The sequence below is a fragment of the Schistocerca piceifrons genome, chromosome 3 (genome assembly GCF_021461385.2).
Source record: "Schistocerca piceifrons isolate TAMUIC-IGC-003096 chromosome 3, iqSchPice1.1, whole genome shotgun sequence".
Taxonomy (NCBI): Eukaryota; Metazoa; Arthropoda; class Insecta; order Orthoptera; family Acrididae; genus Schistocerca; species Schistocerca piceifrons.
In genome coordinates this window covers 706,219,359-706,234,970 of record NC_060140.1, presented here as the reverse complement: position 1 = coordinate 706,234,970, position 15,612 = coordinate 706,219,359, and the positions used below count along the sequence as shown (strand labels likewise).

At 41.2% G+C, this 15,612-nt stretch overlaps 1 protein-coding gene across 1 annotated transcript in view; it reads right to left on the bottom strand.

Moving 5' to 3' along the window:
• LOC124790110 (probable phospholipid-transporting ATPase IA) overlaps positions 1-15,612 on the bottom strand; it is a 355,816-nt gene that overhangs the window by 14,196 nt on the left and 326,008 nt on the right. The window contains exons 22-23 of the mRNA XM_047257683.1: positions 10,295-10,326; positions 10,010-10,094 (exon numbers count right to left, since the gene is read on the bottom strand). Coding sequence (XP_047113639.1) covers positions 10,010-10,094; positions 10,295-10,326 — 117 coding nt within the window. The remainder of the gene's footprint in view (positions 1-10,009; positions 10,095-10,294; positions 10,327-15,612) is intronic.

Genomic DNA, 15,612 nt, shown 5'->3' with positions numbered 1-15,612 from the left:
GAGACATGACTACAGATAGCAGACGGCAATTTGAAAGTCAGCATTTCAATGAATTTTTACTACCATATAGCTGCAACCACCTCCGCACTACAAGCTACCGTCCAGCCAGCAATAGAGCACTAGAATGTTTCACCACATGCTCAAAACTGCAACTCATCATCATTGTTCCCTAGTCCCAATCGGATTAAGAACAAGCCGCACAGAGTGGCTGCGTGGTTAGAGGCATCAAGTCACTGACTGCATGGCCACTCCCGCCGGAAGTTCGAGTCCTCCCTTGGGCATGGGTGTGAGTGTTGTTCTTAGCATAAGTTAGTTTAAGTAGTGTGTAAATCTAGGGACCAATGACCTCAGCAGTTTGCTACCTTAGAAATTCACACACCTTTGAACATTTGGATTAAGAATGACAGTGAGGGAGGATATACAATGGTCTCCCGCACAACTGGTTGACCACGAGCAGCTGAGGGTTTCTGGAGAATTAATCTTACCAGCACCTGCACAACCAGTTGTCCCTGAGCTATGCATGCAGTTTGAATAACTCAGCATCAGAATTAGGAACTCTCAGCCTACTAGTCATGTCAGATATGGTGACCAGAGTTTGTTCACAGAGTCCTAAAAAATGTGCCACGTGTGGCTCAGGGATGACACAGTGCACCCACACATTGTTTTACTGTGCTCTGTATCACAAAGAGTCACAATTTCAAAATTGAAAAGGAGTAATCTTTTCCTTCGCCAGCTGTGTTCATGAGAACTGTCAGGCAAATCAAATATAAGTTCCCCCACGCACGGGAGCATCTGGTTTTGAAAAAAGGAGGAAGGATGGTGGAGGCATCACTAATTTCCTTCACTACAGTAAGCAAGCAAATCCATTGCTGACTTTAAAAATTACTTTGCTGCAGAGAGCATAGTGACAGTTTTGGTATTTATTTACCCTTGTTTTTTGTTTTAGCCTATGGGAGCACAATAAAAGTTACTAGTAAAATAACTGAGCAATTATTTTACATGACAAGATGAGTTTCCAAACAGGAAACTTAAAAATGAGGAAGATTAGGCTTTAATGATCCATCAACATTGACATCATTGGGAACAAGGTACTCATACAAACTCAGGCTGGGCACCACAAAATACGAATCAGAACGTCTTGGTGAGCATTTCAGTGCTATACTCCTGAATATGAGCCAAATGTCACAACACTTCAACACCTCACTTAGTATACAGGTGGACTGTGACAACGTGTGTAACTTAATAAAATTAATCAGCCACCAAAACAAGCTTTGCAATATTTATAATCTTGAAACTTATCTCAGTTTCTGCTAAGGCAATGCTCAATCCCTGGTCACAGTCAGAATACATTCTTATAGAAATTTTAATGCTGTGACTAGAAAAACCTATACACAATCATACACACCTACAAACAACTTGCTTCTCACAGCCATGCATGTGAAAGTAATTGGACAAATGTTGAAATCTCCACAACCAAATTTGTGAAAGCAAGCCTCCATTAATCTGGAAAGGCATGGCTGGTTGTGAACAAGATGAAATTTGAAGTCATTTGGGGAAAAAGGACCATGTTGTTGCCAATATGAACAAAGGGATTCAAATGCAATGTTTCACGGTGGATGAAGTCATGTCTGATCAGGTATGACTGCAATTCCACCAGCAAACATGATGGGTTAACATTTCAAGTTGTGGAAATAATAATTTATTTATGCTGTTTGCATGCATGACTGAAAGAACAGACACTGTTGACGATAATTATTCTATACATATTGATATTTGTTCTACAGCGTGTTTGTGTGTTAACAGGAGATAGATGATGCTCCACTCGACAATTTGAGGTAGGGAACCTGGGGTCAGAGAAGCCAGAGTAAGGAGATAATTAGAGTAAAATCACATTACCGTGTACTTTTTTATTCCCATTAGTTACAGGTAACTGCAAAACCATCGCTGACACAGTGAACAGACCATTTGTACTGTAATATTACAAAATGTGCTGAAACTGATGGCCATCAACCTCAATGCAAGCATGACATCAGTAAACAAGATTCTGACGCACCCTGACAAATATCCTTGCTGTGTTTCAAATCACATCCCAGGCAGCTACAATTCTGGCAACTAATTCCATCTCCATATCCACTGCAGTCTCATACACAAGCGATTTTAGATATCCCCATAGGAAATAATCATGGGGATTCAGGTCAGGTGACCTTGCTGGCCATGGAATAGGATCTCTCCTTCCAATCCAGTGACCAGGAAATACAGCACTGGGATGGTTGCGGACATCCACCAATGAACTGAGGCAGTGCACCATCATGTTGTATCCACATCCTCTCACGAACAGTCAAGGGTACATTCTCCAACAACTCAGGTAGAACTCTTTGCATGAATCTCAAGTACTGGTGGCCATTCAAATGACCAGGTAGAAGATATGGACCAATGAGATTGTTGCCTACAATGCTGGCCCAGAAATTGACAACAAAATGTACTTGATGGTGTGACTCTACTACAGCTTGAGGGTGTCCTCATCCCACACATGGCTATTCCTGCTGTTCAAAATACCATCATGATCAAATGAGGGCTTGTGAATAAACAGCATGATTTGGAGGAAATCTGTCTGATCAATCCATTGTTGGAGCAACCACTGACACAATGTGACCCTTGGTGTAAAGTCAGTCATAAGCATGGCATGGAATCATTGTGTGTGATATGTATGTAATTGCTGTTCATGGAATACTCACAACATGCTAGTATGTGCAGCACCCATTTCACATGCAATACGATGAGTACTTATAGTGGGGTACACTGAAACACATTCCAGCACATACTCTTCAAAATCGAGTGTGCAAATAGTCCTCATGTTGCCAGATCACTCATTTCTTCTTTCCAATGAACTAAACTTCCACATTTGTCAATCGAGAATAATAAACACTCATCATGATAGATGATGCCTGTTAGGAAATCGTTTTCTGTACAGCCTTTCAATAGCGAGAGCATTGCAATTTACTTCCGCATACACAAGGTCCATGTCTGTGAGTTCTGCAAAACTGTAACAGTACTGCTCCATTGTATTGTATGGTATATCTCTAAATACCCCTGAGTAATCAAATGGGCCTGTTGTTGATCCATAGTATGTTCTGTCATGTGACAATGTAAATACGATACAACAGAGCAATCTGATAGACAAATAAACAAAACCTGCATCATGACTTCCTAGTAATCAGGTTCACCTCCTTGTTTCCTCACAGGAAATAAGGAATGTAATGTAAATAAACAGTACAGTACATGTAAATTTATATGCATGTTAGTTGTAAATGAGCTGGAAAACACTAATGCTACACAGAGCAGTAGGCACATTTACTTCCGTATCTCCTTACGCTGGCTTCTCTACCTCCATACCTCAAATTGTTCAATGGAGCATTTTCTATGTCCCATTACATTTTTGCATTCTCTTTCAGAAACACCCTATAATCCTGCTTTAAGCTTCAATTTCCCACAAAGGTTGACTTCCCTGTTGTTTTCCTTTCTTTTTTTTTGTATGGTATCCATACTCTCACATCTTTTAGCTACTGCTGAACATTCAGAACGCCATCAATTTTAGATGCACTTGCTCTTAGACTGGCACATCTAGTGCTTGATAAAAGTAGATGTAAATATATTAATTTTTCAGCAGAAATACTTTTTCTCTCTCACTATTAATTAAAGACAGATAACAGAAGCACTCTGAAATTAATTAATTGACTTTGCTTGACCTGGTAAAGATTTACTACACAGCAGCGATGTACAAAAATTTGTGCCTGGATTATGTTATTATATTATTTTTATTATATTTTTTTATTTTATTTATTTTATTTTATTTTAATTATTTTTTATTTATTTATTTTTATTTTTATTTTATTTTAATATATTATATTATATTATAAGTACAGGTTATGGATTCTTCCTTCACCCCTTAGTAGAGAAATCATATGATTAAAAGTGAGAAGAAAACAAATTATGTTGTATTTTTGTGCTATGTGCTGAATGGTAACTAGTATTAGCTTATTAGACCATCACCAGTACCTGTTTCTCTTTGCATAATATTATCTTTCACTGCCAATGTTTCATTTACTTGGTTACAGCCCACACAATATACTCGTCCATCCTTACACAACCCCTGCTCCCAATCCCTTACCTCATGGCTCATACCCCTGTAAATAGTCCTTGATGCAGGACCTGTCCCATACATCCTCCTACCACCATATTCTCCAGTCCGGTCACTAACATCACCTATCCCATCAAAGGCATGGCTACCTGTGAAACCAGTCATGTGATTTACAAGCTAAGCTGCAACCACTGTGCTGCATTCTATGTAGGCATGACAACAAACAAGCTGTCTGTCTGCATGAATGGCCACTGACTAACTGTGGCCAGAAAACAAGTGGACCACCCTGTTGCTGAACATGCTGATATCCCTCATCTCAATGACTGCTTCACAGCCTGTGCCATATGGATCTTTCCTTCCAACACCAGCTTTTCTGAATTGCACAGGTGGGAACTTTCCGTGCAATACATCCTACGTTCTCGGAACCCTCCTGGCCTCAACCTTCGTTAGTCACGTCCTCACCCATCCAGCCCCCTCCCTGTTCCCATTCCAGCACTACACAGCCATCATTTCACCACCACACCCAGTCTTTTAATTTCTTTTTATTTCTCTCCTTTCCACTACTTACCCCTGCAGACGTATGTGGAAGTTGCGTTTGTGTGAGTGTGTGCGCGCGCGTGCGCGTGTATGTGTGTCTATTACTGACAAAGGCCTTAATGGCCAAAAGCTATAATTGTGTGAATCTTTTTGTTGTGCCTATCGTGACTCAGCATCTCCGCTATATGGCGAGTAGCAGCTTTCCTTCTCAAATATTGTTTTTCCATTGTTTGAAGATAGGAGTTTTATTAGATAGTTAAATTAACTTCTACAGAATGAACAGTCACAGGGCTGATCAATGAGGGAGTCTTTTAATGATATTTTTAATTTGTGTGAAGTTGTAATTTTTGGCCTTATGTATATGAGCGTACAGTTGAGACCAAGTGAGGTGGTGCAGTTGCTAGTAAAATGGACTCGCATTCAGGATGATGGTCCAAATTTACATCTGTGGCCATACACATTTAGGTTTTCCATGATTTTCCTGTCACTCCACGTTGGTTCCTTTGAAAGGGCATGGCCAATTTCCTCCTCCATCCTTGAGACGTTCTTAGCTTATGCTTCGTCTCTAATGACCTGGATGTCGATGGGATGTTAAACTGTAAGTTTCCTTCCTTCAGACTATAAAGAAAAGCTTCATCTTCAAAATACAGACCTTCATTCTGAATCTGAGGCAATGAGAGCCAGTCTGTATGAAGATTACTTTTATAATGTAAATACTTTTGGATTAAAGATGATTCACCAAAAAGCAGAAGCACTGAGTTGACGACAGGCACACACTAAAGAAAGAAAACTTTCTAACTTATAGAACTATCCTTTGACGTGCTAAAGTGTGTACACACACACACACACACACACACACACACACACACACACACACACCTATGCCCCTACATGGTGCCAACTACACTAACAGTGTGAATGCTATTTTTTGGCAGCATTGGTACTGTTAGTCCAATCAGGACCATGTAGGGGCATTTAATCCAAAAGTATTTACATTCTACAAGAACTTTCCTACAGCATTTACTTTTATAATGTACGTGCCATAGCTGTGCATATCAGTTTCACTGAAAGTGACTTTCATTTTAACTCATTACAGATGAAACATTTCTCTAAACAAGAGTAAGAACTTCAGAGGCCACAGAATAAGCATAAGTGAGATGTTGGATTATCTACTTAACAAAATGTTCTTACTGTTTGCTTTTGTGGAATACATACTTAATTGATGTCTCCTACATCATCCAGAAAGTTGTCCTTTGGGACTATGAGGAGTGAAACTGTGCAAAATACATCAACACCTAAGTCTGCAAGTAAAAAAGAGAAAGAGAGAGAAATTCCCACATTTAAAGTACAGAGATCATAGCTTTATGGTTAGTGTCCCTAATCTCAACTACGTTTCCAGGTCATACTGGATCTGTCACAGTAAGAAAACAGAGGAATTGCTGGTCATCTGCTGAGACATCAATGGTTCAGCATAAAGGTTTAAGATTAGTTTCTCTTTTTTCACAATTGAATACGGTGTTGACAACTACTGCATCACAGAAGATATTACTGAAGTAAGTACTGGAACATCCAATAAAAAAGAAGTTGCAGATGATCTTTGCTGTGTTCTTCTATTTTTGATAACTCTGGAATAATTTCCATATCCCCCACTCAGATAACTTTTTATGATTTTCCATGATAATTTCTCTATGTTAAGTTCATCTTTTTAAAAAATGTTCATGGAATGTTCCATTAAACATGTGCTTGATAATCAGTGTCACCTATCAAACAAACTTTTGCATGTCTGCAATTTAATAATGCAGTCTGTGTGAGTGAGTGCTGTAAATTGCTTTCTGTTTGATGATGTGTGACTACAATATGCACTTTTATGTATACAAGTTGAAACAGACTCCACTGACAAATTTTCAGAGGTAGCTCTGGGGTACCCCCTGAGTATTTTGGTATAAGAGACCTGTGACCTCCAGTGGCTCATTACATGGTAATAATACAAGTAAGATTTATTCAGTTTTATTACCACAATCACCCTTGTTTCTGTGAAAACCTTTACAATGGTGACAAAGCATGTAATATGCAATAACCAAAATGAGCAACACACAACACAGAGTATTGCAACAACCCGGAGGCAGTACTGTGATAAGGCTGCAGTTGCTGTGGTAAGGCAAAAAGTTAAAGAGGGCATTACTATTGTCAACAGCAGGTACTGTGAGCAAATGAAAATAAGGTACACACACACACACACAGTGCATACTGTTGACATGTGTACTGTTGTGTACTATTTTCTGTGCAGTACAGATCAAAGCTAACTGGGGCAAGAAACCAATCAGTATGCAATAACTCTGCAACTAGCTGCTGGAGATCAAGGGCCACAAACACAAAAATACTCAAAGATATCCCTAAACAGCCTCTAAAAGTTTGTTGATGGAGTTCTGGTTCACCATGTATACGGTTTTATGTGTGTGTCAAGTTTGGTATTAAAGTTTCATTAAAATATGTTTTGGAGTTTTGACTTCTTTCACACCACTGACGACCATTTCGCTTATAATATGTGGAAGGAACATCAGTACATCTCTTTTTATGTAAGTATCATTGCCTGACAGAAAAAGTAAAGCACCCAGAGAACATAACAAGATGTCAATGTAACTTTGTGCATTTACACACCAAGGTGGTAATACAAGTGATTAGAAATGAAATTCTCTGTGACAGGTGGAATGGGCACCAAAGTGTATTAGCATTATTACCAGGTCTGGTAGGGCATATAAGGTGTGTGAACAGCATCAAATGTTGTGGGATTACTGTGAAGGACATGGAGATGCTGCATACTAATGTGATACAGCTAATGTGACAGAGTTTAAAAGAGGCGTCATTATGGGTTTCCATTTGGCCATAGTGCAAAATTCAGATCTATAGGGCATTTGGATGTGACAGTGGCCCAATGCTATACTGCATGGGAATGTGAGGGTTGGTTCAAATGGCTCTGAGCACTATGCGACTTAACGCCTGAGGTCAACAGTCCCCTAGAACTTAGAACTAATTAAACCTAACTAACCTAAGGACATCACACACATCCATGCCTGAGGCAGGATTTGAACCTGCGACCGTAGCGGTCGCTCAGCTCCAGACTGTAGCGCCTAGAACCGCACGGCCACTCCGGCCGGCAGAATGTGAGGGCAGATACACTTGGTCATCAATGTTCCGGTCAACCATCCTTAACCACTACACGGGGTGATTGTTGCATTGTGCACTAAGCACATTGTAACCCTTTTTCATCTGTGCCTGCTATCCAAGAACAAGAAAGGGATTCCCTCCAACATTATGTGTCATCCCACACCATTTGTTGGAGACTAACAGCAGACAGTCTAGGGAATTAATGTCTCTTGCATAGGCTGCTAATAACTCCACAACAGAAACAGCTGCATTTGGACTGGTACCATGACCAAACTGCATGGACTGCTGATGAATGACATCTCATTGTGTTCACTGATGAATCACAGTTCTGCACTACACCAGATGAATGTTGCTGGTGAGTATGGCAGCAACCTGGGCAGAGGTTCCATTCCTCCAATGTTTTGTGGAGGCACAGTAGTAGTTATTTTGGTGTCATGATGTGAAGATCCATTGAGTATGACTTCAGGTCACAGCTGGTGGTGATTGAGGAAACTCTGATGTCACAGCAGTATATAACGGACATTCTAAGAGGGGCAGTCAAATGAAAACTGAACACCTTCCACAACACTAGCGAGGAATGGTTCCATGCAAAAGTCATCACCACATGTGTTAAGACATTTATCCCACTGGGAGACTAGATGCACAGAACAAGGTCAACTGCTGATAACTCCACAACCACACCCACTCTTTCATTTCCTTGTCCGTCTGAAAGCGATGTCCATGCATGTCTTTCTCCAGGTCATCGAAGATGTGAAAATCATGCAGTGAAAAATTCAGGCTGTACAAAGGATATTGTAATGTTTCCTAACCTTCATCCAATTGGCAGCGTGGGGGCAGGTGTTACTGTGCAACAGGATGATCCTGTCCAACAGCAGTGTGACAACCTGAGGGCAAATGGCAAAGCCAACAGTGAAAACATCCCACATCTCCCCCATCAAAGAACTCCAGAGTTACTCATGCAAGTTCCAGTAAGGTCGTGATGACCTACTCCATCAACTGAAGGGGCCCTCTGTCTGTTAAGTTCCTCAAGTGTGGAACCACAATCAATGCACAGCACTATGAAGACATTTGCAGAAACTGTGATGCACCTTAAAGTCAAAATGTCCTGGAATGCTGTCAGACAGAATCATCCTGTTACATGATAATGCCTGCCCCCACACCACCAATCAGACGAAGGCTATGCTCCAGTGATTTGGTTGGGAAACATAGCAACATCCTTTGAACAGCCCACATATGTCACATTGTGATTTTCACATACTTGGTTACTGGAAGGAAGACATGCATGGACATTTATTTCAGTTGGACAAGGAAGTGCAAGAGTGGATGTGGTTGTGGCCAACCACATTCTACGAATTAATTGTCTCGTCTTCCAGTGGAATAAATGTCTTAATGTGTGTGGTGAATAATTTTGAATGAAACCATTTCATGGTTGTGTCATGGTGGGGGTTCAGTTTTCATCTGAATACCCCTTATATGTCCTCTTGTGGACCTCTCATGGAAAGGTATGGTGAGGCCAGTTTTCAACAGAACAATGCATGTGGCAGGTGTTTCTATGCACTGTCTGCCTGATGTTGACATACTCCCATGGCCAAATATATCCTTAGATCTGTCATCGATAGAACATGTGTGAGGCCAATTTGGACTTTAACTCTGTCCTGTATCAGTATCCAGAATTTCAAGAGCCAGTAACGAAAGTTGTGGGCCAGCTTGCCTCTGGAAGGAATACAACAGTACTGTGACAGCCTTCCTACCCAAATCAGTGCATGCATCCAGGCCAGAGCTGGTGCAGAGTCATACTGGTAAGTGGGATCATACCACCAAAGTCATTGTAATCTGATTCAATAGAACAATCACTGAAATAACATCACACACTCTCGTAGCCTATGAAGTTTTACTTTATTTCTTCCTTCGCTTCTGAGTGCTTCTTGTTTTCTTTTGTAAGGCAATGTGTATTACATATTTCTACATCCTTCATGATCTTCTCACTACGGATCTAATGAAAAAAAGTGTATTTATCTATCTATCTGAATATTATGCACAGGAACACAGTCAATTGTCTTATCATTAAAAAAATGTTTTATTACCAAATTATATTTGCATAATATGATGTTCTAAGATATAACTTTTGTTCCCCTATGATTTAATCTATTTTATAGTTTTCGTACAAACCGTGTGTAGAATCTGCATTGGTTCCTGTGATGAGAGCAACAGAGTGGTGATGTGATGCGATCTTCATCTGTGCCATGCCACGTAACTTGCAAATCAAAATATTATGGTAACAGCTTTATTACACTACATGATGCATTACACAATGAAATAAACTATTGTACCTACAAACTGTCCAACAAAAATTATGTGAAATAGCATGAATTAATGACTACAAAATATTTTAGCAGAAGGGCAGCATGCAGTACAAGTCATATTATTTTTAAGGTGTCATTTAGTAGTACTTACATCTCGATAGCTGTCCAATTGCATGCAACGGTCTGAAGAAATTGATGAGAAGGGAAAGAAACAAAGAGAAAGAACACCATCAATAGAATAACAAAGACAAGGTTTGGGTGTCAGGAAAACATAGAATTATTAGTAACTACAATACATACGTAAAGTCAAATAACCAGTGACAACTAAATAAAGGATGTTAAAAATCATGATTCTTTTTAATGCATATGGAATTTTTGTTAGAAATAATAGTTATATCATCACCATGGACTCAAATTGTAATATTAGACTGAATGCAGGTCTATTTGATAGTGTGCATGCTGGAGCAGCCACCTCCGTTCTAAAGAGTTTGTGGGTAAGGAGAGAGCTGTATTGTATGATGAGCACTCACTTGAATTTGATGAGCAAACAAATGTAAAGGAATTAACCAGGAAAGTGACTGTATTTTAAAATTAAACTCAAATGTTTTAAGAGTAACTTACAACTTTTAAAATAACTACACAATAATATTTTTATAGGAGCCACTAAGTACAGAAACTAATACATAAATGTGGACAGAATAAAAGCTTTGTACAAAGCAATGACAAAATTAAGTCATAATTTAAAGGGTAATGGTGCTTATTTGAATTTATTTATTAACTTGGAATATGTGCGTAAGGAATATAAAAATGTGTCTACAACTGCTATAATATGCACACATTCAAATCTATCATTTAATAATGTCTGTTTTCAGTATACAGTCTATGAAATAAATATATTTGTACAGAAAAAGGTAGTGTCTTTGTTAACAACTTCAGGATAAAATACTTTTGGTGATGTCTGATGTGCAAGTGTAAACAGTGTATTGTACACAGAATTACACAGAAGAAAAGTGATACTATACACAAGATTTCTCGAATTTGTAGAATGATTTAACTTCGATGTGCACACCTGCAGCAGTAATGAATGTATCTCTTCCTTTTATCACTTTTCTGTGTTATATGCTTACTGGCCATTAAAACTGCTACACCAAGAACAAATGCAGATGATAAACGGGTATTCATTGGACAAATATATTACACTAGAACTGACATGTGATTACATTTTCACGCAATTTTGGTGCATAGATCCTGAGAAATCAGTACCCAGAACAACCACCTCTGGCCGTAATAACGGCCTTGATACGCCTGGGCATTGAGTCAAACATAGCTTGGATGGCGTGTAGAGGTACAGCTGCCCATGCAGCTTCAACATGATACCACAGTTCATCAAGTGTAGTGACTGCCGTATTGTAACGGGCCAGTTGCTCGGCCACCACTGACCAGGCGTTTTCAATTGGTGAGAGGTCTGGAGAATGTGCTGGCCAGGGCAGCAGTCGAACATTTTCTGTATCCAGAAAGGCCCATACAAGACCTGCAACATGCGGTCGTGCATTATCCTGCTGAAATGTAGGGTTTCGCAGGGATCGAATGAAGGGTAGAGCCACGGGTCGTAACACATCTAAAATGTAGCGTCCACTGTCTAAGTGCCGTCAATGCGAACAAGAGGTAACTGAGATGTGTAACCAATGGCACCCCATACCATCACGTCAGGTGATATGCCAGTATGACGATGACAAATACACGCTTCCAATGTGCGTTCACCGTGAAGTCGCCAAACACGGATGCGGCCATCATGATGCTGTAAAAAGAACCTGGATTCATCTGAAAAAATGACGTTTTGCCGTTCGTGCACCCAGGTTCGTCGTTGAGTGCACCATCGCAGGTGCTCCTGTCTGTGATGCAGCATCAAGGGTAACTGCAGCCATGGTCTCTGAGCTGATAGTCCACGCTGCTGCAAACGTCGTCGAACTGTTCGTGCAGATGGTTGTTGTCTTGCAAACGTCCCCATCTGTTGACTCAGGGATCGAGACGTGGCTGCACGATCTGTTACAGCCATGCGGATAAGATGCCTGTCATCTCGACTGATAGTGATACGAGGCCATTGGGATCCATCACGGCACTCCGTATTACCCTCCTGAACCCACCGATACCATATTCTGCTAGCAGTCATTGGATCTCAACCAACGCAAGCAGCAGTGTCACGATACGATAAACCACAATTGCGATAGGCTACAATCTGACCTTTATCAAAGTCAGAAACGTGATGGTACACATTTCTCCTCCTTACACGAGGCATCACAACACCGTTTCACCAGGCAACGCCGGTCAACTGCTGTTTGTGTATGAGAAATCAGCTGGAAACTTTCCTCATGTCAGCACATTGTAGGTGTCGCCACAGGCGCCAACTTTGTGTGAATGCTCTGAAAATCTAATTATTTGAATATCACAGCATCTTCTTCCTGTCGGTTAAATTTCGCATCTGTAGCATGTCATCTTCATGGTGTAGCAATTTTAATGGCCAGTAGTGTATTTCTCATGTTTTTCTTTGTGAAGCAAAGAAAGGAAATTTGTAACTTTTGTACTGAACAATGATGAAAAGAGGAAAAGTCTGTCCTTAGAATGATTCTAAAATTGCAACAAAAGAAAATTTGCACCTTTCATATTTAACAATGATGAGAAAAGGAAATGGGTGTCTTCAGTATGATATTAAAATTGGAAGCAAGTTGTACTTGAGACATGTAATAAAGAAAATCTAAAATAAATACTTGGCGCACACACATTAACGTCAACTAATTACACACCTCCTTTCTGTTTCTAAAAGGAAATTTACATAGCACCCTAATTTGAGAATTACTTTCACTATTGTGAAATAAGTTTGTGAAACACATAACATCAAAAATTACAGTAATATTCCATACATCTGCTCTTGAACCTGCCTAAGAACATCTCATGTCAGAAGGTACTATTTTTAGTACTTTTCACTTTGACATCAAGTAATTTGCAACAGTTTTTCTTTACATTCTCATTTCAATTAATTCCTTTAGACTGTTTTTCTTTTTGAGCCTATAGGAGCTACGAAAGGAGTGCCTATTATTCAACTACCAAAACAAGAGTGAGAAATTGTGGATTACAATGTTAAAAATTACTCAGATACCCTCTGAATACAATAAGATTATGTCCCCAAGTATATTTCAGGTAAACTTGATTACGCTGAAATTATACACAACTGTAGAAAACCCAAATTCGTCAGTCTGTGACAGATATTTCACATGAATCCTAAGTGTCAAGGTTCATTATTAGCAATGATATTTAAAGAGAAAATGCCACAGTAGCATAATAATGATTCTGGTTGGTCCAGAAAATTAACTGACAAAGGCCAATTCACTCTGCAGCAAGCTATCCAAATCAGTTTTATGTTGTTCTTGTCATCCGCAACAGAGAACTTCCATTCTAGCTCACATTCAGACATCAATAACAGAATGATTAACTGAAATGTGAAAGTACTATGTTTTCCTCCTAATTCTGTTACCTAAAAGCCACTGATCTGAAGAATGAATCTTTCCTTTCCAGTGCCCATTATACAGCCAATGCCAGTTTGGGACTGATACCAATTTCACTGAGAACCAACTATGCCCATATACAGGATATTATTATTATTATTATTATTATTATTATTATTATTACTACTACTACTACTACAACTACTACTACTACTACGGGCTCACCACACTCCATGTACCCTTTCTTACGTACACTCCTGGAAATGGAAAAAAGAACACATTGACACCGGTGTGTCAGACCCACCATACTTGCTCCGGACACTGCGAGAGGGCTGTACAAGTAATGATCACACGCACGGCACAGCGGACACACCAGGAACCGCGGTGTTGGCCGTCGAATGGCGCTAGCTGCGCAGCATTTGTGCACCGCCGCCGTCAGTGTCAGCCAGTTTGCCGTGGCATACGGAGCTCCATCACAGTCTTTAACACTGGTAGCATGCCGCGACAGCGTGGACGTGAACCGTATGTGCAGTTGACGGACTTTGAGCGAGGGCGTATAGTGGGCATGCGGGAGGCCGGGTGGACGTACCGCCGAATTGCTCAACACGTGGGGCGTGAGGTCTCCACAGTACATCGATGTTGTCGCCAGTGGTCGGCGGAAGGTGCACGTGCCCGTCGACCTGGGACCGGACCGCAGCGACGCACGGATGCACGCCAAGACCGTAGGATCCTACGCAGTGCCGTAGGGGACCGCACCGCCACTTCCCAGCAAATTAGGGACACTGTTGCTCCTGGGGTATCGGCGAGGACCATTCGCAACCGTCTCCATGAAGCTGGGCTACGGTCCCGCACACCGTTAGGCCGTCTTCCGCTCACGCCCCAACATCGTGCAGCCCGCCTCCAGTGGTGTCGCGACAGGCGTGAATGGAGGGATGAATGGAGACGTGTCGTCTTCAGCGATGAGAGTCGCTTCTGCCTTGGTGCCAATGATGGTCGTATGCGTGTTTGGCGCCGTGCAGGTGAGCGCCACAATCAGGACTGCATACGACCGAGGCACACAGGGCCAACACCCGGCATCATGGTGTGGGGAGCGATCTCCTACACTGGCCGTACACCACTGGTGATTGTCGAGGTGACACTGAATAGTGCACGGTACATCCAAACCATCATCGAACCCATCGTTCTACCATTCCTAGACCGGCAAGGGAACTTGCTGTTCCAACAGGACAATGCACGTCCGCATGTATCCCGTGCCACCCAACGTGCTCTAGAAGGTGTAAGTCAACTACCCTGGCCAGCAAGATCTCCGGATCTGTCCCCCATTGAGCATGTTTGGGACTGGATGAAGCGTCGTCTCACGCGGTCTGCACGTCCAGCACGAACGCTGGTCCAACTGAGGCGCCAGGTGGAAATGGCATGGCAAGCCGTTCCACAGGACTACATCCAGCATCTCTACGATCGTCTCCATGGGAGAATAGCAGCCTGCATTGCTGCGAAAGGTGGATATACACTGTACTAGTGCCGACATTGTGCATGCTCTGTTGCCTTTGTCTATGTGCCTGTGGTTCTGTCAGTGTGATCATGTGATGTATCTGACCCCAGGAATGTGTCAATAAAGTTTCCCCTTCCTGGGACAATGAATTCACGGTGTTCTTATTTCAATTTCCAGGAGTGTATTTAGTGTATTTGCATGGTCAAATGTGACATCATTTTTCAAAGAGTTTGCAGATCATGTATCCAAGTCAGGACTTGCGAAACAGCCAAGTATTTGCCTAGGTGGATGTGGAAAATCACCTAATAATCATATGACAACACTGACAATTGCAGTAATGGTATGGAGTGATGTGACATAGCTCTTTTTGTGTGTGTGCATTTTGGGGGTGGGGAGAACAGAGAGGGAGGGGAGGTATTTAGTACATTAGTGTGTGGTCCTGACAGAAAAATTCATTACAATGGTCTGGGGCTCAGA